This window comes from Rhipicephalus sanguineus, chromosome 3 (genome assembly GCF_013339695.2).
Source record: "Rhipicephalus sanguineus isolate Rsan-2018 chromosome 3, BIME_Rsan_1.4, whole genome shotgun sequence".
Taxonomy (NCBI): domain Eukaryota; kingdom Metazoa; phylum Arthropoda; class Arachnida; order Ixodida; family Ixodidae; genus Rhipicephalus; species Rhipicephalus sanguineus.
This window is the reverse complement of record NC_051178.1, coordinates 104,101,086-104,127,546: the sequence shown is the minus strand read 5'-3', so window position 1 is coordinate 104,127,546 and position 26,461 is coordinate 104,101,086. Positions and strand designations below refer to the sequence as shown.

General features: G+C 48.1%; 2 protein-coding genes across 2 annotated transcripts in view; both read left to right on the top strand.

Annotated features, from left to right (window-relative positions):
* The first annotated feature begins 994 nt into the window (after positions 1 to 994).
* On the top strand, positions 995 to 15,223 carry LOC119385719 (serine-rich adhesin for platelets). Its single transcript, XM_049414076.1, has 4 exons — positions 995 to 1,102; positions 1,528 to 1,652; positions 5,048 to 6,368; positions 14,927 to 15,223. The coding sequence occupies exons 1-4, from the start codon at positions 995 to 997 to the stop codon at positions 15,221 to 15,223; spliced, it is 1,851 nt and encodes a 616-aa protein (XP_049270033.1).
* Positions 15,224 to 17,846: 2,623 nt separating this feature from the next.
* The window catches only part of LOC119385718 (phospholipid-transporting ATPase ABCA3-like), a 41,167-nt gene continuing 32,552 nt past the window's right edge, over positions 17,847 to 26,461 (top strand). Inside the window, exons 1-4 of the mRNA XM_049414075.1 lie at positions 17,847 to 17,859; positions 20,001 to 20,290; positions 22,869 to 23,120; positions 25,232 to 25,538. Coding sequence (XP_049270032.1) covers positions 17,847 to 17,859; positions 20,001 to 20,290; positions 22,869 to 23,120; positions 25,232 to 25,538 — 862 coding nt within the window. The remainder of the gene's footprint in view (positions 17,860 to 20,000; positions 20,291 to 22,868; positions 23,121 to 25,231; positions 25,539 to 26,461) is intronic.

Sequence of the window (26,461 nt, the reverse complement as noted above, 5' to 3'; positions counted from 1 at the left end):
ATCAATCTGCTGTAGAGGGCATCACTCATTCACAAAGAAAAACTGGCAAGCCAACCAACAAAGCACCGTCACTAAATTTTTATTTGCACAGGCCTGGTTTCGTTCCTTCCCCCCAGTGTAACTATCGTAATCAAGCAGAAACCATAGAACACTTCCTCACAGAATGTCGCAGATATGAAAATAAAAGCCAAATATTTCTGAAACCGTCTTTTCAACGACTTGGGCTTTTTGGGCTTTCCATATCGGCATTACTCTCCCTGGGGGCGTCGGCCCTGGGGCACTGCGACAGGGACATATATGATTGATTGATTGATTGATTGATTGATTGATTGATTGATTGATTGATTGATTGATTGATTGATTGATTGATTGATTGATTGAAATAACTTTAATGACGTCCTGCGGGACGCGCCCTAGCGCGATGATGCCGTATTCAATTACAAAGGAAGCAAAGAGACCGCCATGCTAATATTATAAGTACATCTAAATATTATCATTTCATTTATTCATTTATTCATTTATCTTATCAGTATTTATTTATTTAATTTTATTAAATAACACTTATTTAATTAGCATTTTAGCAAAGCAAAAATACTACAATTTTTTTTTGCTTCCAAATAAATTATCTTTTTCGCATATCTCTTGTTGTCCTTTTCTTTTCCCAAATTCTACAGCCGCACGATTCGTGGCCGATCCCCCGTGGTGTGTTGAGCCACTCTTCTAGGAACCAACCAACCAACGTCGGATACGTGTCTTTAGAAAAATTATTACCATCAGCATAGGGAGCGCACATCGCGGGCAAAGGCCTTGGTATATTCAGAAGTCCTGTACTACGCGCGTCTCTCTGAATTCGTCATTGTGGCTTGAAGACATGATCGATCGTCGGTCATCTATGTAGAAAGGACAAAGTTTAAGCTCCATCATCTTTTCTCTATTTTTTATCAACCCAGACTAATTCAAATCAGACTGCTGCAAATGCGCAGAGAGAACCCCAATGGAACACATCTTTTGGGGCTGCCCGGCGGACCCTCCACCCAAGGAACTCCAGAAGCCTGCAAGCACGCAAAATTGGAAGACCCTGCTGGCCAGCTCTGCTCCGGACGTACAAGTCCGGGTCACAGTAGAAGCCCAAGAGGTCGCCTTCAACGCCGACTGAGGGCCATCTGGTGAGGACGCACAAGCCTTCACTTCCAATACCGACATTAAAGTTTTTTACTACTACTTATTGATATTATTATTTCTCCTAATGCCACCTCGTTCATGGACTATTCCGCATCGTGGGTGCGTGCCATTGAGAACTAGTATCATCATCTTCAATGTCCGAGCGCCGTTTACTGCTGAGCGCGGCGTCAGGCTCCTACCGAACATCCAGCGGCAGACCTTCCTCTCCTCGCTGTTCCAACCATACACCATGGCGCCGCCTTTCCAGCCAATCCGAAGCGCCTTGCGTTTTTGGATGAGAAGACACGCTCGAAACGACGAAAGCGCATCGTACACGGAGCAGGATTGGTGGCCTCTTCGTTACAGTGCAAAACTCGGCAGCCGGGTGCCGCCATCAGCTTCCCGCTCGAGCGGCCAGTGGTCATCGGCGCTGGTGACCGACGAGGCGTCGTCTGGGGCTGCGAGTTCCCGCCGCGGCTCATCGTCACACGGCTCGTACGTCCCGCTTCCGCTGCGTTTTTTCTATATATACTCTTGCACTACATGGTCATGTATGCCACGACTGGAAGTTTCATAGCATACCGTTGTCACGAAAGAAGAGTTAGAAGTTTTGTTGCTTTCTTGTTGGAGTAACCATTGAGGGCTCCGAACCTGTTTAGACACGTCCTCGGTTGTCGACTTCATGTGTCGTAACACAGTTTCCAACAATTTTTTTTTAAACGAAGCTTGCGTGATCTCACAAAAAAAGTGTACAAATTACAGCCGAAGTGCAGTGATGAGTAGTCATCGCCCACGTCTTGCCACTTAAAGCGTCTATATTTCCTGAACTTCTGTCTTGTTTTTTACCGCACGATGCACATAGACTCCTAGCGCTGTACTCATAAAGTCTTATTGCAGCACTACCACTGTCATGGTAGAAAAAGAGAAAATGCTATTTATTTGAATTGTGTTGAAAGATGGGTTATTTATCCTCGCGCGGTTTTCAGAAATAAATCAGCATTTCCTGAGTACCCTACAGCAGGGCATAACCTAATGAAGCCAACAGACAATGAAGCCAAGGAAGGCATAGGGGGCAATATTTGTAACTTCTTTAACTGTAGTGTAGTAATTATGGCATAAATTGCTAGGAATTAAAGTGCACGAAGTGCCGTCGGTAGGGACCAGAGTTGTGCGCAACGCCTTACAAGTAATCCATTTCTTGTAATAAATTACATTTTCCTGTTATTTCGTAATATAATCGATTACTTGTTTGAAACAGTAATTTTCTGGGTAACTTGACTACATTTTGTTGTAATTGATTACCGGTAATGAAATACTTTTTTTTTTCAATCAAGTTGTAACCCGTCTTCTACGGCAGTTCTCGTACCGAAAAATATGCGACCGCTCTGTAGGGACCCCTCGTCCTGTTAGACGGGGGTTGCCTACATAGCCTATTTTTTCACCTTTTCCTTAGCTTACCTGCAACGCCTTACCCGAGCGCCAGCAACAGCTAGGCGCGACGCTTCATAGAGGACATGGACACCAGCATCGAAGAACTGCGCAATTACGAGCTAGTGCGCAAGGTGTTCCTACGTTATAATACCGCCCTGCCCTCCAGCGCATGCATTGAGAGCGTGTTCATTGTAAAAGCTAAACTCTTCACGTAGAAATGTGAAAGAACCAGCGACCACAACTTTGGAGGAAAAAAACTCCTACTGAAAGTTAACGACGTGTGACACTATATCACAGAAGCCACAGTAAGCCCCCCCAGCCTTCACGCAAGTCTTCAGCCTTCTCTCTACCATGCAGGCCACGGTAGTTCGTTGTAGTTTGAATAAACTTGCGTTATTGTGTTACGGCAATAAAATTTTGAAGGAAAGTAACGCAAAAGTAATCGATTACATTTCTTTATTGGCTCAGTTACTTTTCTGGGGCTGTAATTGACCTCTGTAATCAATTAAGTTTTAAAGGAAGTAATTGTAATCGGTTACTTATTCTCTGCAACGTGTACAAGTCTGGCAGGGACCGAATCTACAATCTTCGGATAATGCTCTCGATTCTTGGGTTCGTTGTCTGTTATTTGGATCAGGTTGCGTCCCACAAAGAAACGAGCCCTTGATCCATTCCCCTCCTATCTTACCGCAGGGTATGTAGATTACGACACGCTGGCAGAGTACCCGTCAGGCATTGATATAAGGACAAGAAGCCCGCCACGTTACCTTTTATTCCGCGTCGCAGAAAGGACCCGTACACGTTTCCGCGGTGCGCGCTCAAATTCTTGTGCGTCAAGTGGTGAGGCTGTCCGTATTCTCATAACTCATACACACAGGGCTGTGGTGCTTTTCTTCTGCTCGTCGTTCGCTATCTTGCGTGCCTTTCGTGTCTAGCGCATGTGTTCACCTTTAAGTATCAATCTGTTGTTGACACTTCATCGCCAACAGCTGCGACCTCTTTCTATATAGCCTTGTAGTCATGCAGGTGCACAAATAAATATTACGTTGGCAAATTAAAGACTAAATACTTAGTCGTTATAAGAATTCTAGAATCGTAAATGGCTCCAGTCACAGTTTTTGAAATCTACCCGACGTTTCGGGACCGGTTCGGTTCCTTCCTCAGGGGGTAACTGTATTGGCTGAGGAAGCGGCGTCGCTTCTTATCCTCTCACCTTCGCTGCACATTTTCCTCGCCTCTGGAAAGCTGTGCACGTATACGTTCCCAGGGATGGTTTGGATGTGCCAAGACTCGAGTAAGAGCCCTCCGAACCCTCCTACCTGGGTTCGCTTCGGTGTCGATCAGAGAAGCTCCGTCAAAACTGCTTCAATATTGCTGCATCATCTCCTTCTGAACAAAATCCTCCGTTGACGCTTCCTACGAACAAGAACCTCATCGATGTGCATGTGGACGGTATTTCTTTGCCGGCTCTAGTCGATACTGAAGCTCACGTGTCCATAATCAGTGCTCGTCTTTGTCGCCGACTGAAAAAAGTCCTCACGCGTCGCCGATGGCGGAACTGTTCCTGTCACTGGAATGTGTACAGCTCGCATAAGCATAGCCGACCGTTACGTTCCTTCGCACCAAACCACGTATACAGTGTATTTTCATGTACTTGTCACGTGGTTGAATAAACTCAAACTCAAAATCAAAATTGATCTTGTGTTAACGCTTGTCATAGTGCTCTGCAAGAACGCTACGCTGCGTTCCATTCTCCTCACATCGTTCCTGTGTTTGCAGATTGTTTCATGATAGAATCTGCCAGGTATAACAATAGCCACTACTAATCCTTCCGCTCTGTAGCCTCTAAGGCCTTCAGAAGACGTCACCCATTAGGTTATGTTTTGTTTGAGTCATTGTTTACTTACATTTCGCAGCTAACGTACAAGTGCAAATGCTATTATTATATTATTCGCAGCGTTGAATGTCAAAAACGAGCTTGAAATTTTACGCTTGCCTAAATAACAATTTTTTTCTGTGCGTATCTAGCCTAACAAGTTCTTCTTCAGCTCTCCTACAATAGAAGGCTGGTAACAAGTAACATGCCGTGTCTTCATATTTGGCCTTCCTGTTCTCTTTACCTTTGCCGTGGAAGTATGACAAAAGTTAGTGAAAGTGGCGACGAAGGTGCTTTCTTGTACACCTTAAGCAAGTTGGCTCGACAATGTAATCTATCCAGTCGCTAAATTGACGTAACCAAGAGAGGGGCTGACCCCCCCCCCCCTCGAAATATTGAAATTTTGCATGCGCATATATGCACGCGCCCATACAAACACATGCACAAACATATATAATTCATGGTTGAATCCGCCCCCCCCCCCCCCGAAAAAAAAATTAAAAATTTCTGGCTACGCCTCTAACCATGACATTGCGCAACGACCCATATAAACGAAACAGTTTGCTCTTAATTGTGCAGGCTGCAGCAAAGCAACAGTGTGGAGAGCAATGCCGACAGCAGCATCGAGCTGACGGACAGAGGCTCCAAGGAGTCCTTGGTACGTGGCGGAATAGCGTGGCAAGGTCTTGAGAATGCCTCTCAGTATATGCGAGCGCCGGCCATCGCCTGCATCGTCTTCGTCGGTGCTTTTGCCACCGCCATGGTGGTGAAAAGCGCTTTCGGAATTTTTTCGGGAGAGGAAAACGCCGAATTCGCCTCCGACCCACCTGTGCACCTGCAGCTGCCTTCGAATCCGCTTCAGCCGGACGACTCTGGCCCCGGCGTGAGATTTTCTCACCGCTCGTACAACGGCACTGTTAAGCGAGGACGGTTCGTGCCCAGAAAGGAGAGTTCCGTGGCTACGACTGCGTTTAGTACGGACGAGCCGGACGGGACGTCTGGTACGAAATCACTGCTGCTCGACACCGTTTCTTCAACCGAGGCCGGCAGCAGGACGCTCGGAACGAGAAAAAGAAGCAGGAAATTTAGCGAAAATGACAGCACGAGTTCGATTAGTACAAAAGTAGAGTTGTCAGTCAGGACCTCCACCGCCAGCACCGTTTCTCAGTCGGATAGCACTTCGGAGTCAACCAGCGGTGCCACAGCGACCCCGTCGTCGGGCGAGACCTCCTCCACCGGCAATGGTTCGTATCCTGATATCACCAACGTCGGTTCAGAATCAGCGGGAGATGTGATAGCGAATCGATCGACGAATACGCCCTCCAGTACCAGTTCCTATCAAGCTAGCAACACTCCCGTGTCAATGTCAGTGACCAGCGAGTCAACCACTCTGTCGAAAGGTGAAAACTTCGCCACTGGTACCGAACCTAACCGGGGTAGGATTGCTGTTGGTTCAGATTCAACAAGCAGCAGCGCAGCCACGTGGTCAAAAGGCAGGAGCTTTGTCACCAATACCAGTTCCTCTCCAGGAAGCAACATGATTAGTTCAGACTTGACAAGTGACGAGGCAGTGACGATGCAGCATACACAATCGGCAAGAACGACCATGGTGGCATATTCTACGGGAAAAGCTGTTACCGTTAGCGAGCTGCCGGATTTGATAAGCACTTCGTCCGCCGCTAAACCTACGGACCAGGGCAGTACTGCAACTGAAGCTGCCAACTCGAGCACAGCTTCAACTGGAGTAGCATCCTCACACGCTTCACCAGCCTGGTCTGCTGTGGACGAGCGCGCGATCGGAAGTAGCCTTGCGGAGCTGACCTCGGATACCAGAGGCAACTACAGCGCTCCTGAAGCGGGAGTAGCGCTGGGGGAGACCGTTCAGGAGGCGGACGCACAGGCCGGTGCATCGACAGGAAGCAAGCAAAGCTGGTTGGTTGGAGATTCTGAGAAAAGAAAACGGCGACGCCATTCAGAATCGGTGAAATCGTCCCAACGATGGGACCCATCGACAGTTCGCTGTCGGCGAATATCACCGGGTAGTATTAAAGCTTTCTTAACTGAAGCGAGTTACACTGTTCTGGCTCGTTACCTTTTGGACGACGAGTGGTGTTACACGTGAAAGTAATTTTTTGGCGAATGCAAGCGAAATTACGCCATCTGTAATCTCTATTGGTTTAAAGTTTGATTGTGCTTTGTTCATGTGCGTAGCATCAAACTACGAATAAAGTGAACTGTTTTACTTCTACATCAGCAGTTTATGGGATAGAGTCAAAGAGGCTTAGCGTTCCACTTCTTCGTCCTATGTTTTTGCGCGCTGTTACCCTCACAAGTGTTACCCTCATACCGTCTGGCCCGAGCTTTCACTATTTTGACACACAGCATGTTAATGCTCAGTGAAAGCTCACGACAATTGCTTCGTATCATAGTTCAGCGTTCTCCATGATAAATTGCTGAAGATAGATGAAAATGACTACCTTTTTTGTTTTAGAGCACAGCTCTTAGGCGCCCGTTCCTGCGTTGAGCGGCGTTGCCGTTGTTGGCTGGCGTCGGCGTAACCGATAGAGCGAACGAGGACGAAAAAAAAAATTCACAGCATATCCACGGGTGAATGATGAAGAGCTTGGGCGAAGCTCCTGAAGCAATCATGGTTACACCGTGAAATCTTCAGTGGTTTCGCCCAGCAGTAATCAAAGCGATAGCCCATACATCATCAAAAGACGTGACAAACACTGTATATATTTATACAAGAAATTTTATTAATCGTAAGTGGTAGCTAGACGTGGCTTCCGTTCCCCCTTCATTATAACGGCTTTATGGTCGGTGAAGTGATGGATTGGTCATGGGTCGTAGTGGGATGTTTGCAAAGACGAAGTAGTGGGCAGTTTGCAAAGGTGGTTACGCCGGACAACGGAGACGTGACAAGGTTAGTCTAAGAGGAGCTTCGCCCCTAAAAAAGCGAACGCGGAGTCTGTCGATATCACGAGCCACTGGCCTCTAACCTCGCTTTCTTACTCCGTCACGCGCGCTGGCCCTTCGGTCGGAGCTCGTGCGCATGCAGGGCTGGCACGTGCACTGCGGCTGGCTTCGCTTGTCGTAAAGGGGCTTTCGGCGTTTCGCTTGGTTCACGACGCCTGCAATGCACAGAGTGGTGTGCGTAGCACTCGAGCGTTGCCAGTTTCTGCGGCAATATGCAACGAATGTTACATTGCTACAACTGCGGATAGCCAAAACTTCAGACACCGTTGGCGTTGCCCCAGCACGAAGCTGCGCTCAGAATTCGCGTTAGGCAGTATCGTAATTACGTCGGTGAATTTTTTTATTAACCAACCATTTTTATGGAACAATTAAGAGGAAGGAAATGACAAGTGAACCTTTGCGCATGTGTCGAATATATCTTGACTGTTGAATGCATCCAACCCTCCGTTCCACACTGTGACAGGCACGCTGTACGATTCTCGCGCTTCAGCCACATTCAGTTCCTAAGTTCGTTTGTACACGCCCGTGTGCGGGACCTGACAGAGGCCAATTTCTGTCGCACCGTTCTGTATGAGCATTGTGTGAACCGCTACATGTGTTGCGAAATTGTACACAGCAAGTATAGGAGACCCCGTCAGATGCTGTGCGCCTTTAGCTCTTGATAGCAATTATATGGACACTCTCGGCTGATTTTTGCCGTCACCATTGCCGTCATGCCCCGAATATGTATATGTACGTATATATAAACAACACGAACAAAGAAAAATAAATCAGAAGAAAAATTCGGCAGATCCCACGTACCGTGGGAGTCGATGTTATGCGAAGCATGCAGCGGGTAGGTGACTTTGGCGTAACTTTTTTTACTTAGCGACACTTTACAAAATGACGCTGAAGATTTGTGTAAATTTTATACTCACACATACATATATGTTGAAGAGCCGCATATGTGCTATATAACCAGTTGTTTACGGTTGGGTAACGCTGCCAATGGCAAAGTGGGTATTGCCAACACCAGAAGCGGTAAGCTGATATGTAATGATTATGCGTGTCACGAGAACGCATACACGTTTGACGAACCCGTGTGTATGTGTGCCAGAAGTTCTTGACAGTTCTTGAACAAGGGCATCATCACCGTGATCAGTGAGCACCAGCAACTGGTCATGATTGTTATATGATCCGGTCATGATCATTGTGACGAGGGGTCCATGTGTAGTGAAGTATGTGGTATAATAGAGCTGCTGGAATTCGTGGATGCCTCGGTCAATTCGTCGGCAAATTGTCTGTCGACAGAGCCGGCGACATGTCGGAACCTGAAGCCACCCTTCGCGTTGGTGAGGTATAGGCTGTTGAGGCTGGTAGGCCTCGATAGTGCTACGTAGACCAACATCAGTGGATGGTGTTTGTCGTATTCATAGACTATCTGGGCGTATGTGGCCTACGTAGCCTAGTCTACAAAGCGGCTGTCAATCAATCTGGCATCTTCCACGGTCTGCATGAGGCCATCGCCCAGCCTCGTAAGAAATGAAGAGGACACTGCGTCGTTCTGGTGGACGAAGTGCACCTTACGCTGCGGTGATGTGGATATCATATGTAACTTTCATTAATGTATTCCTCCGGGGTCGAGCAATGCTTCAGTATAGCTTGCTGAATCATAGAAATACAAACATAATGTTCATCAGACTGCTACAAAAGCGGAGCCAACACTGGAACTACAGACGTTAATCTGATATGACGCCTGTATGGTAGGAGTACACATCGTGGAAGTATCATGTAGTGTTTATTGCTTTCTTGTAAAATTAGAAATCCAGCACCACAACCAAAATTGACGTTGCACCGGTATTACGCCTGCGTAGGCTGTTTTTCCAAACCAGTTTATAGACCTAGCGTGGCTCAGTGGTAGAATACTTGATTGCCACGCAGAATGCTTGGGTTCGATTCCTGCTGGGATCCTAATTTTCATTCTTTCCATTCGTTGAGTCAATGCTGCCGATGTTGGTGTTCCTTAACGCTCTAGCATTTAAGTTACCAATGTCTGTTCTCGCCGTTCCTGGGTAGATATAAACTGTCAATCACTTGTGGCACATACCCGTACACCGCGGCCCGTGGAAAACGGGTATGTGCCACACATGTCTAGTGGAAAGGGTTTGACGACGTACGCGACAGGATTTTAACGTTATTGATGTAATGACCGGGCAATCATATTCCTGAAGTCCTCTTACCCTCCCATGTAAATTTTGGTCTACACCAAGTTAAGGAGGCGATCATGAGAGCACCCAGACGTAGGCGGCTAGATAGATAGATAGATAGATAGATAGATACGTAGATAGAAACGCTCAAAGTGCCAGATGTTCGCTAAGAAATGCTTCGCATTTAAAATTATTTTCGGAGTGCACTACCCAGGCTCGAACCTGCAACCCTTCGCTCCACAGCGCGCCGCTTTAAACAACTCGGCCACGCGCCAGCCGTTTGTTGACCACTAACGGCGAGCTATTTATATACGCCATTTAACGGTGGCGGCATGCAGATCTCGGAGGTGCTTCCGCGTGTGCAGTATCACCCGCGAGATTGCCCGCAGGGCGCGCTTCAAAACAATATTCCTAGATTTTGTTTCTGTTTGAAAACTGCCATTGAGACGCGCACTAAAAAGTGGCCCATTTCTGTACCCACACGCGATGTGGAACGCCGGGTAAACATAGAGTCACTAGAAAAATTTCAGAGTATCGCATCTGTTTTCCGCGCGCCGCCGCCGACGCTATTGGCTTACTCGCATCACGTGACCTCTCGCCGCCATATCCCTTCCAAGCGCTTTGGGTGCAGGCGCGTTCAATGCAGAGCGTGGCCGGACATTTAGCAGTACCGCGGTCCCCAGGAGTACTTCGTCGCTTTTTTAAACGCGTCATGCAGACAGGGGCGTAAGCAGACGTTTTTTTCGGGAGGGGGGGGGGCACCTTCTTGATCTGAAGTGGGGGCCTGGCAGGCAGATGTGGTCGATCGAGTGTCATTTCGTGCTATGTATGCCACGGGAAAAAAATTCGGGGGGGGGGGGGGAGGCACGGGCCCGGTGTGTCACATCCTGGCTACGCCACTGCATGCAGATGCCAGAAGAGAGTAGCTCACCAGCAATCGAACGTTACTGGTGAGCTACTCTGGGAATCTCGTTTATTTTTGCATGCCGTGTGGGAAAAATTAATATCAAAGAGCGCCGTTCTACGTGGCTGCATAGTTGGTCGGAATGAACTCGCCCCCCTTGAATAACACTCCTTCCTGCAGTGAAGTACACTAACTTTGCTGGAAAAGATCTTATGCGACAGGATACTTCAACTTTTCGGTTCGCTATGGTCAGCGATATTGAAAACTACATACCTTTTTTGCTCGGCTGTTTATATCGATCTGTTGAACAGATTACGCATGCTATCCGAGTTATCAGCGTGTCACCCACGAGAGCGAAATCGAAGATTTATTAAAATAATAACTGTTTACTGGTATACCTTGAAGGCAATTGTGGCATGATCATTTGCCATTGTGCAAAACAGAAGCGCGGAGCTCTGTTGATAAACTTGGTATAAGGCAATGTATCAAGCGTATTTTAAAATTTGTTGCAAAAAATGCTGCTAATGCTTCATTGCGCCGAGCGTACCCTTAAATACTTTTTAGTGGGTGAGAAGTGGTCACAGCAAAAAAAAAAAGCAGATCCCGTACATTGTGGGAGTCGATTTTATGCGAGCCCTAGGTCTATATATATACTGTGTTGCAGTAGCATGCGCTTTAAAAATTCCGGGATATGCTATTTCTGATCAAAAGAACATAAAGCACCGTGCCGAGGAAGTTTTAATCAGAGTGCATTATGAAAAAAAAAAACAAAGTGCGGCAGTGCAGAAACCAAACCCCAGCTGTTCACGCGCTGGCAACGAAAAAAAACTTTGTCGGAACACAGCAAAATATCTGCAAATTCATTGCAACGTTGGGAATATTAAGGAGACAAGAAATAGGAAATGAAACAATCAAGTAGTGATGTCAATCATTTTTGATGGCCTATTTTCTACGTATCGCAAGATAAGATGCGCCTTACCTACCGCACGCCGATTCGCCCGTGCGTTGGGCTGCTGGCGTTCCGAATCAAGACATAAATACGTCGCGCACAACTTTCAATTACAGTACACACACAACTTCCATTACACATATCAACCAGTTGAACAGCAAGCATGGTGCGCAAGCAATCTATGCGTCAGCGATCAGTCGAACGACGCAATGTTGAATGTTCTCGATGTTGTTCGATAACGTTCTGAGTGCAGTGAACCTGAACACCGACTGCAAAACTAGCGCAAACAGTCAAGATTCACCAAATGTTGAAGTAAATGGCATCTCGCACGATGTCACTGCGCTAATACAACTATGTTTACAGCTCCGGAGCTAGCGAACACACCCGGGCGCGACACGAAAAGAGACCGATGAAGCCATGAAGAGAGTTCGCGAGCACATGGCAACATTCACCGTACGTTTCATTAGTTCTACCGCTAGCCGCGCAGTCGATCCATACCTGTCGATGACTCGAAATCACTTCTAATATCCTCTTCAAGAAACACACACACATAATGCCGTTCCGCCGAGCGTAACACGGCACCGAGGCTAAAAGACCGGTCACTTCTCAACCCACGCTAGCAACGCGCCGGGCGGTCTGGAAGGGATATGGCCGCCGCCGCCCAATGTTGCCCGCGTGTAGCCTACCTTTGCGGTACTCTGATTTTCCAGTGACTCTAGGTAAACAATGCGTCGAACGCCACCGCGCGGCAGGAGACGCGGAGGGGCCACTACACGCGCCGCAGTTTTCAAGAAAACAAAAGATATCTAAGAGCGTTGGTTGTAGCGCGCCGCTCAAACACGAATAAGTAACTTGGACAGTTGTTAGTTCGCGCTCGTCCTGTGTATACATGTACCTGTGCGGTATTTTCGAGCATCCTTCGTGGTGTTTGAGCAGCGTACCGCGCTGCAAGTGTCGAGTTGTTGCCGTTCTTAGTTCGTGGTCATCCTGTGTGTGTTCTTTTCGTGAGTCATTTGTGCTGGTTGGGCGCGCTTCAAGTATCGAGCTTATTGGTGTTATTGTGACTGTAATTTGTTTCTATCGCATTCAATGCTTCGCCTTTGCGGTGAATCTGCGATTTTTTTTTGAAATATACGAAGAAAAAGTTAGTAAATGAAGTCGAACCGTACATCTTTCGCTATAATAGTTCGCAGGGATGAATTTCCGGCATTTCTGATACTGCATTATTCGAAGAGGAAGCCATTCGACAGTGTAAACCTCGTCTATATTCGGGCCCTAATTGCTACAAAAAATCACGGGACTCTTTCAAGTCCAAAGCCTTAGATGCCTCATTAAACGCGAAAATTGACCATCGGCGTCGGCGGTGTCAACACAAGTGACGCCAGAAATGATCATCACGATGATTTTACCATACGACGTCATAATGACGTCGCAGATTGCCAAACTTTGTGGCGTCATCATGGCTTCACATGATGGTGTCATCACATGACATAGTCGCATAGTGAAAGTCGGCCGATCACGGAGGCAGCGCAAAATCAAGCGAGGTCCAGATATATTTTTGATTGAAGGAGGGGGGGGGGTCAATGCATCAACTGAGAAGAGAAAGAAGATGAGGATGGCTTTTGCCTTCGAGTCGTCTTAGGCGAACGCATAAGGGACCCCGTGATTGCATCCTACAATTTTCAGTCCATCTTCGGCGCCTTAATTCTGGTTCGTGATTGCAAGTTACGTCGAAGTCCAGGCTAGTTAGAACCCATTCGGCTGTTTCCTTCCGGAAACAGACATAGTTGAAACGAGAAAGAAGACGAAGAACATTGTCGCCCCGAGGTCGCCGAAGCGTTCGCGAGCACTTTCGCGATGCCTTTTGATGCCAAGTGCTCCCAACGAGCAGCCGGCGGCGATGTCCCGGCTTCCATCAGCGACGCTGCGCCACCTGTTCCAGCGTCTACAGGACGTCGCCAAAAGGTCCCGGCGCTTCCGATGACAGTGCAGCCAGTGCTGTACAGTAGTGCGTTGACCGTAAGTTTTCGATGATGTTCTCTGTTGTAATACTGATGTGAGGGCGGAACCTTGTGATACTTTCGACCGGTCGCCTTCGAGTGGTCTTGAAGACCATTCTGGTGTGACGAACTGGCGCTGCGAAAACTCACACAGGCATCATGGAAGACGAACAGAATGTGTGAACTTTTGTTGCTCTTATTGCGAACATCAGTTCTGCAGAACCATCTCGTCCAAGTGATTCCTGTTGAGGGGCACAATAACAGGGTGTATTTAGATCGCCCAGTTTTTATTCGAAGCACTCAGTGGAGGAAGGGGGGGGGGAGCACTTTCCATTTTAAATTAGAGTTCAACCGAGAAAATTCGAAATGCATGACCTCTAATATGTATGTGCTAAACTGCATCTGCTTTGATGATTGTCATTTTATACAAATGCAAAATCGCATCCACAGAGAATTACTGATCATCCGAATCAGGCATGCTTTCTCTAGTTCCAGGGCGGACAGGCTTTCGCAATGCTGCAGACCAAAGGGAAGCGTGATAGATACAAGACGACCATACCATAATGACGTGAACAAGGGTAGGGATATGGGCTTGTCGGTACATCTTCACTTTAAAAGGAAGCGGATTGACGAATGTGTAATTTTTCGCTAGTGTTTATACCGTGGGCTTTCGTCATTCTGTTTCCTTTCGCTGCACTCTCTGTGAGTCTTTTGCTCATTTCGGAACCATCACTTTTTGTATTGCTCTGCTATGAACCTGATTGGGGCTTACATGACATAGAAAGCTTCCCCGGTGTAAATATACTCGCTGTATGGGGATGGTACCGTGTGTATTTAGCGCCTTCGTAGAATGTGTTAAAAATGTTTAATCCGACAAAATTCTTGCTATACCACCACACACACACACACACACACAGTTAGACTTAAATTTTTCTTCGCAGAAGATTGCATTGATACTCCCCCCCCTCCCCCCATCTCTCCGAAAGTTTCTACACCTCACGTGGTGTAGCACAGCCTCCGTGATCGGCCCACCTTTGACAAAGCGTCGATGTCACGGGAACGAGACGACATCATAATCTGGTGTCATCTTATGTGACGTCGCAGTGACGTCAGAAATTTTGGGATCTGTGACTTCATACACGATGTCGTCATGAAGTCACCTGTGAAGACGTAACTTTTTGCGCCGCTCGCGTCGACGCCGACGTTGACGGTCACTTTTCGCGTTTGATGAAGGCAACTAAAGCTTTCGCTTTAATGCCTTGAAGGTGCGCATACTAATAAGCCACGTTAAGCCATGCGCCTGTACGTGAACAAGCAAGAGGTATTGTTCTGCTTCCCTTGGCTTTGCACAGTACAAGAATGCTAGTCGATGTCACGCAATAATAACGCTAAATAAACGTGTCGTCGTTCCACACTGCAGTGAGTACTCTTTTTTTGCAGGGTTCGGGGGCTCTGCTCCCGTCGGTACTGTACGCAACGCCCGGCCGAGCATTCGCTTCGTCCGGTGACAGCTTCGACGATGGCGGCCGCGGGAGGCGGAGGACCAACAGCGACAGCCAACGAATGCGCGAGGAGATAATGGCGCTCGCTCGTTCTCCAAGCTGCTGGCGTCCGCTGATGGTCTTCGTCTTCAGCCTGGTGATCGGCGCCACGCTGGCGCTGGCCGCCTACGGAATCAGGGGCGCCCGCCTGCGCGGTGGAGGAGGGATGCATCCTCGCGGCAACGGCACGTACTAGGATGCAGCGGACGAACGGCGGAACCACCGCTGGCACCGCCATCTCCGCCATGGTCAAGATGGTTAAGATTTGTGGCCGATGCGACAGTCCGCGCTAACAGCGGTCAGAAATGCTGCCCCCCCTTTTTTTTTTCTTTTTTCTATGAAATGTCTGGTTCTCAAAGTACTATTAAATGCTGACGAAATCGTCCCTATGTGGCCAGTGTTATTTGTCGTCTTTAGTTCATAACAGCCCGTAACAAGATAACGTGCTACGCGACGCCAGCTGGCGAAAGGAGAGTGTTCCACACTCGCCGTCATGACTACGAGCGGCGCTGACTAACACTCCAAGGTTTAAATGCACAGATGTACCCGATAAAGTGTACGGGAGGACGACCACCACCGTAGCTCAATTGGTAGAGCATCGGGTGCGTTCTCTGAATGTTGCAGGTTCGGTCTCTACCGGTGGCAATTTGCCTTTTCGTCCCATTAAGTTTCTTCACATTTATATCATAGTTACTACAAAACGTACCCTATACTTTCGTTGGCTTGACTGTAGGATGGTTGTCATAAACTAAGAACATGCTTGACAGTGCAACCCATTCCTGAACAGCCACCCTCTTCAGGCCCTGCGGAGTCACCGGAAAACTTATTACTATAACCATGATCGGCCTTCGTCCTCTGCTCGCTCCCCGAACACGTGCGCCCGACTGTTATGTTCCCCTTAGTCCTCTTCTTCATCTTCTGCTTCGCTCACAGAACACGTGCGCCTACTTGTCCGGCGTGGGATTCAATAACTCTGATGGGCGAGAGATCGAGTACAGAGCGATAGAAATAGAGACAGAAAGTAAGACACAGAAAGAAAAAGAGAAATTCTTCGCGAAAACATGCCTCCAACCCGCGGTCCTCCGATCCCAAGGCGAGTGTCGTAACCACTCGGCTATCCAGGCATGCTAGCAGAGCATCGCATTGTCTTGTATAGTACAGTATAGAGGGGGTGGGAAACGAAAGTAAGGATGAGGAAGAGAGATGTGATGGTGAGCATAGGCGTGCGCAAGGGGGGGGGGGGGCAGGGGGCGGCCCCACCCAGTCACCTAAGAGGGGGGGGGGCGCAATATCTGCCCCATACATTGACCCCCCTAGTCACATAAGTAGGGGGGGCGCGAAAATCTGCCTCGTACATTGACTTAGAAGGGGGGGGGGGCTGCGATGAACCTTCGCCCGCCCCTGATGGGGAACCCTGCGTATACCTATGAAGGTGAGGACGAGGGAAGGAAGGAGGGGAGAGAGTAAAGCGTAACATAGAATTAGTGAGAGAGAAATAGAAACAAAAAAGGGAAAAAAGACAGAAAGAGCAAGAATGTGAGAAAGAGAGAAAATCAAAGAAAGAAAGAAGCGTAGCACAGAAAGAAAGGGGAAGGGAGACAGAAGGAGAATGAAAGAGAAATAAATAAATAAAGAGAATGACAGAACAACATAGAAATAAAGAGGAAGCGAGAAATAGAGAGAGAGAGAGAAATAATCGAAAGAAAGAGAGAGAAATACATAGACAGAGAAAGAAATAAATAGAATTAAACGGAGACAAAAAAGACATAGAAGAAACACAGGGATCAGAGAAAAAGGAAGAAGGAGAGCGAGAGAAAAAAAGAGAGAGAAACAAAGAAGGCCGCCTAGCTCCGCACTTCCTTCAGGCTTAGCACCACTAGTGCGAAGTCTGCCTCAATTTTTTTCGATGATGGATGCATACGAACTGGTCCAGTTAACCGCAATTCTGCTGAGCGGGCTCTCACTGCAGCTACCTCTATAAGCGGGGCTACTGGCGTAGCCAAAGGGGTGGGTGTAGTGGGGTGGGGGATTCAACCTGCCCCCCCTCCCCCCGAAGTTTCTCAATTTTGAATATGTATATATACACGCACAAATACAAGAGAACACACGAACATACATAAAAAGTCATTACCCCCCCCCCCCCTCTGCCGAAAAAAATTTCTGGAAAAAGATTTCTGGCTAACCCCCTGTGTACACTTTACCGCTGGTACTGCTGTTTCCGCCGGTACCTAGCTTATCTTACCATATCGGAAAAGTTGTAACAATCTACGCGGCGCAAGGATGAGGAAAAGAATTGACCGCTATTTTTTTTTTGCATAGTGCAATCAATGTAGTATCGCGAAATTAAAAAAGTTTTCGCAGATTATTTTGTAAGCCTGGCCTACAGCTGTACAGCTGAGGCTGAGCGAACTTTATTTAGATACAGCCCTTACAAAAATGAATTTAGACAGTCTAAAACAGTTTTTAGACAGTCTTTAGACTGTCTGTATACATTTTTGTAAGGGAGAGAAGAAGCAGGGGAGACACCGCACCACCCAGCTAGTCCCACATAGGGACCGCTAAGCCGAGTTTTTTTTTCTTTGTTGCAGCTTTTACTGGCACAATAAAGAGAAATACTAAGCTGTAGCTGTTCCGTGATAGAACAGCTACAGCTCTTAAGGGTGCCAATAAAAGCTGAAACAAAGAAAACGGATGCCACACGAGAAAGCGCGCTGCCACAGAAGAAGAGCTGCACGAACTGTCGCGTGACTCCTCGTGACGATTTTTGTTGAACGTTTCGCCAGTCGTTCGACGCCCGTACAGCAGGAATACAAACCGCTATGCCTCAACAGGGTGAGTTTAGTATAGAGACCACACTGAATTTCTTGCTGCGTATTTTGTTCCGCAAGATTGGTTCTCCCGGTAGCGATAAGACTGGGCGAACATACGCAACCGCGCTGAACGTTGACGGCTGCACAGTTATTCCGTTGTTCGGTGGTTGAACATATCCATATGGTCTTTGAATATCGTGTCTCGTGCAATTTGGTGAAATCTGCCGTGTTTCAAACCCTAGCATCCCCTATGCTGCGGTCGCGGTTTTGAGAGTGTGGCAAGGAATAATAGGGCCCATTCGTACCGACTTGTCGTCCAGAACAATTCATGTTCAATGTGTGTGCATAACCTTGTCGACGTAAACGTAAGTTTTGTTCTTCCTAGCCGCCGTAATACTTGAAGAGGCTCCTCTTCTCTGTCTGGGTGCAGCGCGAAGCCTTGCACTAATTGCCAAGACCTGTTGTTGCGCAATAGCTCCGTGGTTAGCATGCTGGAATATCAAGTGCACATTCCTTCACTGAAATATCCTCAAATTCCGTTTAGAATGGTTTCAGAGAAGTTCGGGAGATGACTAGGTGGCGTAGTGGCCACAAAACGTCATCGTATGCCGTCTACGATGGTCGTAGTCAGTATTAGAGAATGCGATGACGTGGCGGTCAGGACGAAATCGATTTCTCGCGTTAGGCTGTCGTAGTAAAACGTTGAAGAAAAGGGCATTTTCGAGCGGTCGTTTGAAAGCGCTCTGCCAGAGACCCGAAGTAGACGAAAAACAGTTCTAAATCTTTGCTATGATGACAACCACGCACGGGTGTTCTTATTCCACTTCGTTATTACCAGTGGAAGCCGCTTATGCAACGAGATGCTTTTTCACATGAACATTAGAGCGCTGCCAGATCGCTCAGGAGCACTATGTGATTGGAAAGAACGACCTCTGGCGTCAGCTCTTTCTTCACTCAAGATTCGCGACACACTTGTTATGTATCCCTCTTACTATCGTTGTGAACAAGTTTCGCCGTGCATGTGAAATTATCTTAATCACCTTGAATATACATTTCAACTAAGCGAATCAAGAGTACACTAATGTTGCGTTTGCACCGTCAGACTTGTGTGTAATAATTAAGGTTGTTCATTTCACACGATACCGTAAATCGTGCCTCTGAAGCGCAAGTTCTTTTTCGTGTATCTTCCCATGCTAACAGGAGAGTGCGTACTCGCGCTGAGAAGGCATCTGTCGTTATATCCGCCCTGTTATAGCGTAGGGGCGAAGCTATTAACGGGGGTTTGGCGCACGCTCCCAGCGCTTTCTCTCTTTTCTCGTGCGGCGAGCGCACTGGAAGCTAGACAGGAGGGATGGCATGGGGGAAAGAAGTTACGCCAGCGCGCGTCATGAAACGCGATCGCTCTCCCGCTGTGATTCGCTTGCGCGAGTGCGGCTACCGTGTACTGAGGAGTGCGGCGCCGGCATGTAGCGGCAGCGGCAAGAAGCGCATCGAAACGCCGCTTCGATACGTCGGCTATCGGCCAATAAGCATGCTATGTCTCTTGCTACGTACAGCGGACAGACGCCCCGCCCAACCGACGAGAGTGAGAACCGGCCTCTGTTTGAAAAGAGGGTGCCTGGGGAAACGGCAACTTCGCGCTCCGCTTGTGGCCATTACGCGGCGCGCACGACTGTAATATTTGGCAGAGCACTTCATAGCCGTGTCAGCTTTCCGCAGGATGTGTTTTTTCAATCAGCCCAAGGGGTGCTTCATGACCCCTTTAAGTTGGCGGACTACCAAGCTTATAGCTACAAGCTACAATGTTCATCTTAAAAACACAGCGCTAATTTAAACATGGACAGAAGAAACAGCAAACGAGAACAGCGCCCGTTCTCGTTTGCTGTTTCTTCTGTCCATTAGCGCTGTGTTTCTAAGATGAATCCGTACCAATGAGCTCGCATCCAAACTCTTCTAGATCATCAAGCTACAATGTGCTGCGCTGCTCAGCTCTAGGACGCAGGTTAAATTCCCAGCCGCCCTACGATGGGGGCAAAATGCAAGAAGACCAGTGTATTCTCATTTCGGTTCACGTGAAAAGAACCACAAGTTGCCAGAATGACACGTACGCGTCCCATTATCATATCGCTGTTTTAGAGCACAACAAATATTGTCTTCTCGCAGGGAATCCGATCGCTACGAGCGTCCCTGTGCTGGACGTTATACCCCGTCACGCGCCGTCTCCTTGGCTGCAGCTGGTGACACTGCTGTGGAAGAACGTGTACCTCAAGCGGCTGCGTCGCCGCTACATCACCACGCTGCTCGAGATTGTGTGCATGGTCGTGCTCCTGCTGGGAATCCAGGAGAGCGCCGTAGTGCGCGAGCCGCTCATTCGCAGGGGCGATACCATCTTCGCGCCCATCAGCCAAACCACCTTCTGGAACACGGAGCCCAGCATGGTGCACGTCAAACAGGTTCGACACTCGCTTCACAGTAGCAGAAATGTCGTTCAGCTCAGAGCCATTGATTGTTCGGCTGGTTTGTGCATCCTGCGAGTTGAGCGTAGTAAGAAAGGAGGGAGCGAAGAGGACAGGCAGGGCAGTCTGCTTTTTGGTTAACCACTGTAGTCGATATCCAATGTACTCGATAAGCTTCAGTTGCAGATAAGCGTCAGCCTTATCTTATTCGCTTCGTTCCTTTCTTACTGCTCTCAGCTACCCAGCTCGCACGTCGTCCAGCGTCGAGCATGCGCTGTAGCATAAGAAACGCCACTTGCTGCTTTGCATCTTGGAATTTGCTTCCGGTGCTGGCCGGGAATAGTCTATGAATTGTTGGGGGAAAAAGCTCATTAGAATGAGCAAATGGATAAGTCATCACTAAAAATGGAGATAACACGCATGAGTCAAGCGGCGCAGGAACTCGTTGAGGCTACACACATCTGCATTCAGGGCAATGGGAAACAACAATGAGGAAGCTGCCGTATGAACAAATGGGAAAATAGCCGCCTATGGAGAACTTCAGAAATTATTTTCTTCCTTAAAACGCGAAATGTAATGATAAAATTTGCCATGTAAGATCAACTATTTGTTTTATATTGAGGTATAAAGCTTATCTTTAATTAGAGCACCACATGGCGTAAATTGCGTCACATTGTGGGCCAACATGAACATTTTCTCAGATTTGTGTTCTTTTTTTTCGTAAGGTTTACAAACTTAAGTAGTCTGAAAATACTTTTATCGCAAAGTGTACATTCCGTAGAGTAAGTATTAATTACTCAGATATGCATACACAGCGCAATATTGCAAGGGGAAAATTGCAAGCATAGCACATTTTGGCAAACTTTATGGAGGTGTATATAGCAGAAAAAAATCGTAGTAATATTGTCGCTTCAAACACCTTATACACAAACGCCTTTGCGTGACATGTAAACCAAATTTGGCATCGAAATGAGCAACGATACTCTCAGAATAAATTTTCTTACAAGCATCACTCACAAGACCTCATGCGTGGCTCCAACTTGAACAAAAATTTTGTTTCTCTCCGAAATACTCTTGCGTTTCACTGCTTTCAGTGCAATATAACAACACGATTTTTTTCCGAATGCACTTGAGATGGTCACCAAAATCGCTGGGACGTTTGGCGTGAAATGACCCTAGAACGAAAGTTCTACTACTCCCGGTACAAACCCAGGAAACGACTTTGTGCACGAAGAAGAAGATGATGATAACAACTTTATTGTTCCGCCAAATAAGCAGGCACCCTACACCCCGTCCCCGGCACGCAGGCCTTGGTAACGGGGGCCGGCACCACCGCGATTATAAGCAAGCAAAGTGGTATTGACTCTTCGCGGCTTACTTCGCCAGGCGGATGGCTTGTTTCTGTGGGGAAGGGTGATCGCTCCGCAGCAGGGCTTCCCATGCCTCTCTCTATATAATTTGTTTACTTTAGCTCCTCGGGAGCTACCCCACTCCCAGATTGTGGTCGAGGCTCCCTCTCGCCCCACAGTGCTTGCACTCTTCGATATCACCTATCTGAGCATATGCCGAGACCGGATAAACAAAGTCCCCAGCTTGCAGGCGCCTCCATGCGACTGCCTCTCTTTTGTTTAGACTTGAATTAGCTCCTCTTCCTCCTCTCACTTGCGTCATCATAGCAACGGACATGCGCAGTGTCGGTTTGTTCTCATCTGTCGGCGAGAGCCACGAGCTTCTGTCAACGTGACTCCCGCGCCTGCAATATGAAGAGGAATCTGGGAAGCGTGCCACTGCTTGCTCCGCAGGACACCGCTGCGGCATGCTTTCCGCGGTAGTTGCTTCGGCGTTTGACCACGCCAATCTAGTGGGCAATGTCATCGACACATGGCCTATCACGACTACCAGCGTGATAAAGGCAATGATCTTGGAATGATTGCAAGCAGGTAATAACTCCTTTTGAATATCGCTGGTGGGGAATAAACTAAAGGGCTCTTGAACACAACGGAAAGCATCAAAACGAAAGTCCTGCGGTTTCGGTAGGTCACTCCTCCAAGAAATATTTGTCACATATTTTTAAAGTTAGCCAGAGTAATTTCTGCGGCTGTGTTTGGTAAGACATATCTTTAGTCACCTTAGTCTTGGTTCCAATTGCACTGGCGATGAGTCTCGTCGGTTTGAGACCCTAGTAAGGGTTCGTACCCTAAATCGTTAACCATTGGTGCGATCTTGTACGCATTCCAAATAAGCACGGAGGCGTGGCGTTACATCCGGCCGCACGCGAATGGCAAATGTGAACCGTGTGAACCGCGACAGACGTCACGGCCCTGCATTGACCAATCGCGTGCGGCTGGAAATCGCGGCGGAAATTATCAAAAGTGACGGCGTCATGGGAGTCGAAACGGTAATATCAGTGGTGGGTGCCGTACCCGTACTTTTTCGCGCGTTGTTGTAGCTCACCAAATGTCTTCTCAAGTCACAAGTGGTAAGTTCGGTATTCTGAAAGGTAATTTCATTAACACGAAGTAAATCTTTCGCTTAGTGGGCTACTAAAATTGTTTGCCGATGCTTCCTTCGATAGGTGTTCTATGCGCCCGCTGACAACAAGTACTTGTCTCGGCTGACGCGGGAAGCCTTCAAGATGCTGCGCGTGCTCGACGTGAAAGGGCTGCCCTCGGAGAAAGCACTCGTGGCTGCCATGCTGCGGCAGAACACGACGCCCGTGCACACCGTGGGGCTGCTCTACGGCAACATAAAGCCCGGCGACAAGAACAGTGTACCTGTCAGCCTAAAGGTCACCTTCTTCGGCGGTCGCCTGCCTATGGACGTGTTCGTAAGTGAAGCCTTCCTTATGGCTTTTAGGGGCGAAGCTCCTTAAGGCGGCACCCGTTCGTCCCTCGTCGTGCTCGTAGTAGTGAGTAACAAGTCTTACCCTTTGACCTCCAAGGTGGTGCCGGTGGGAGATTTCTCCTGTGCATTGTTGAGCAATAAAAAATTCGCAGCGTGCGCGTTAACTAAAAGCCGAATTCTTCTGTCTCTGTAGAAGTGTAAGTGTTAGCTAAAAGCCGACTTCTTCTGTCTCTCATTCCCATTAGCAGCCATTGTTTACCTCCAAGGTAGTGCCTGGTGAGATTTCTCCTGTGCGTGATTAAACAATAAAAATTTTGTTCAAAACGCCGTTGATTGATGAAATAAACCAACGAAAGACGCCAGATGTTTTGTAAAAACAAAACGAAAGAACGCCAGATGTTTCTAAAGCAAAACGAAAAAGACGCCAGCTGCTTAACGAAAGACGCAAGGTGTTTTCTAAAGCAATGGTTTTCTAAACAATGAAAATTCACAGCGTACATGTAAAATTAAAGTGAGCTGCAAGTCGTCATAACTCATCGAACCTTTAGTATAAACGCGCCCGATCTCACGTCGGTGATGATGTACTGGGCAGAATTCACGGAAGATTCACGGTTTACCGATGAACCTCCGCAGCTTCGCCCACTCATCATCATTCACTCCGTGGATATGCTGTGATTTTTTTTTCGTCATCTCCCTCTGGCGATCTTTGGCCATCAAGTGGCCTTTGCGCCATAAAAAACCATATGCATACCTTCTTTGGCATCTCCCTCGTCACTTCATTTCCTTCGAGACGGAGGAGCAACACCAACCCCGCGGTACACAGACAAACACAGAAGTGCACGGTCAACAACGTACTGCGAGGGCGGTCGCGCATTTTGTGCTTAGAAAGGGCCCCGCAACGCTTTTTGCACGTGGAAGAAAGAAAGACGCTAGCGATCGGTACTTGAGGATGCTGTGAACATGTGAGCCGAATAGGCTCCCCAAGCATCGTTTAGTGGCGCTGCATGCCTGTCAGGAGCAGCAGGCGCTGCTGTCAAGGCGCTGCTGCTCTTGACAGGCATGCAGCGCCATCTCAGGCATAAAAATAAAAACTGGGGGCAAACGACGCGCGTTTTCCCTTCTCTCCAAAGCGCTGCCGCTCGCTTCCGGGCACGTGCAGAGCTCTCGCGGTGCACATGCGGCGCCTCACAATGTACCACCTGCAGTGCGGCTTCAAAAAGATCTTCAAGCTGGACAGGCACTTCCGCAAAGCGAACTTCATAAAATGAGAAACGCTCGTAAAGCACGTTTACGGTGAAGAGCAGAGGATCGAGAACGACGCCGGACTCAAAGCGAAATGCATTTCCCAAGTCGCGATTACACCGTGTAGGACGCATACCTCGAGGCAAGTCTCATTCTGTTATGTTAAAGATGCCTAATGGTCCATATGCGCTCCAAAATGAAGCCGTGCACGCTATCGATGTTCTGCGTTGTGGACTATGAATCATATAATTATTCTTTTGATATGGCATGTTTGCAGTAGCAGCCGTGTACTTTCGTGCACAAACGTTTGCGGCGTGCGAAAAAAGAAATTGTACGGCCATGGCACTGTTTCCTGAGAAGGTTAGAGTCAAGTCCTCCGTGCCGCTAGAGAATAGCCCGCCGATTAAGACGCGAGACAGCTAGCTGAGCTTTAACCACTGTGAAGCAAGATGAACTGCTCGCCTCGTTTTTTCGACTCTCGCGTCATGCTTGCACTCTCTTTTTGCGTGGATATCGACTTTACATGCATATAAAACCTGCCGCGCGAACGCGGCTAGAAAATCGCGCAAATTCAGAATATGGCTACTGCAAGGTGGCAATTGCAAAGCATGTATTAAGTGCTAGTTATATTTAGCGGCTTAAATATATATCACCCTAATAGTGACAAAAACAAAGCAAACCAGCAAAACGATGTCAAAGTTTGCTGAAAATGCACAGACGTCCGTTCAGGCGTGATAACGCAGCCTTCCCGACGCGTAAATTGCAGGTGCCAAACTTTTGAAAATGTGCCGAGTTCAGTTGAATTCAACCAACCGCGCAACGCTAACGGTATAACGCGAGCGATCTTTGCAGGTCCACTACCCACAGCGCATTCTGTCTCAGCCGGAGGGCCCATCTGTGGAGGAGCGCTTCCCGGAGAGTAACACGTTGCTCCCCATCATGGGAACGCTGCAGCAGTTGCACCTGGAAATGCAGGCGATGCTGCACAATCATACCCAGTACACTCTGCACCCGGTGCGTCTTCAGCGCTTCCCTTACCCGAGCTACATCGAGTACAAGGACACGAGGAACTACGCGCTGGTTCTCACACGGTTCTGCGTCGGCATGTTGATCCCGTTCGCTTTCTTCGTCGCTATGCTCAGCGAAGAGAAGGTCACAGGTATAACCGAGCACAGTATATGTCTTTCCGAGTTTACTGAGGCGTTTTATTACTGTGGTATTAGGAAGGGAGCCAGTAAAAAACGGATGAGAGAAAGGCGATGGGTGGAACGGTGGGGATTCGTTCTGTTTGCTGGTTTGTACGATGCATGCTGAGTTGACAGGGACAAATATACGATACTGCCCGCAAGGCCAGTGCTGGGCAGTATCGAAGATACACGTATCTTAGATACTGTCTTAGATACTTGTTGCATATCTTGTATCTGTATCGCGATACGTCTCGCAAGACGTGTATCAGTATCTGTATTTCTGATACATTGAAGAATGTATCGTGTATCTTAAGATACAAGATACTGCGATCGCGCCACCACCGGGCGAAATAATAAACGTTGCTGGTACTGCTTCCACTGTCACCAGAATACAACTAAAGGCACTGGTGGCGCTCGCATCATCTCGAGAGACAAGCGCGCGAACGTATATGCCTAGCCGATATTTTCTTTCCTCGCTTTTTCTTTCCTTTTATTGCGATAGCAATTATATGGAGAGTCTCGACGGGTTTTTGCCGTCGCCGTTGCCGTCGCCGTCATGTCCTGTATGGAGTGCAAGAAGACCCCCCCCCCCTGCGCATCCTATGTTCTACCGCGGGTAAAAGCGCGCGAGCGGGGGCGACGAACGCGGCCGAAGCAGAGATCAAACGAGCCGGCCCATTTCTGTCGTTCGGATGGTGCATGCGATAACATCACTCCGCTCGGGAGGCCTGCCGTCGAAGCAGACAGGAAACGCCCCCGTCCGTCTTTAACGAGCATGAAAAGACGCGAGGGGGGTGGGGTGTCGCACGAGCAGCAATTTTGAACTTTGAATCTAAGGGTGCGGTCGCGATCGCTGGCACGCGCGCTATCTCGACAAACATCACAGAGGGCGGCT

Bases quoted from the DNA above. Each gene is read 5' to 3' on its own strand.
- LOC119385719 (XM_049414076.1), top strand. From the start codon at position 995: ATGGAACACATCTTTTGGGGCTGCCCGGCGGACCCTCCACCCAAGGAA. The intron at 1,103-1,527 runs GTACAAGTCCGG...TCTTCGTTACAG, and splicing joins TGGCCAGCTCTGCTCCGGAC to TGCAAAACTCGGCAGCCGGG. The intron at 6,369-14,926 runs GCCGGTGCATCG...CTTTTTTTGCAG, and splicing joins TTCAGGAGGCGGACGCACAG to GGTTCGGGGGCTCTGCTCCC.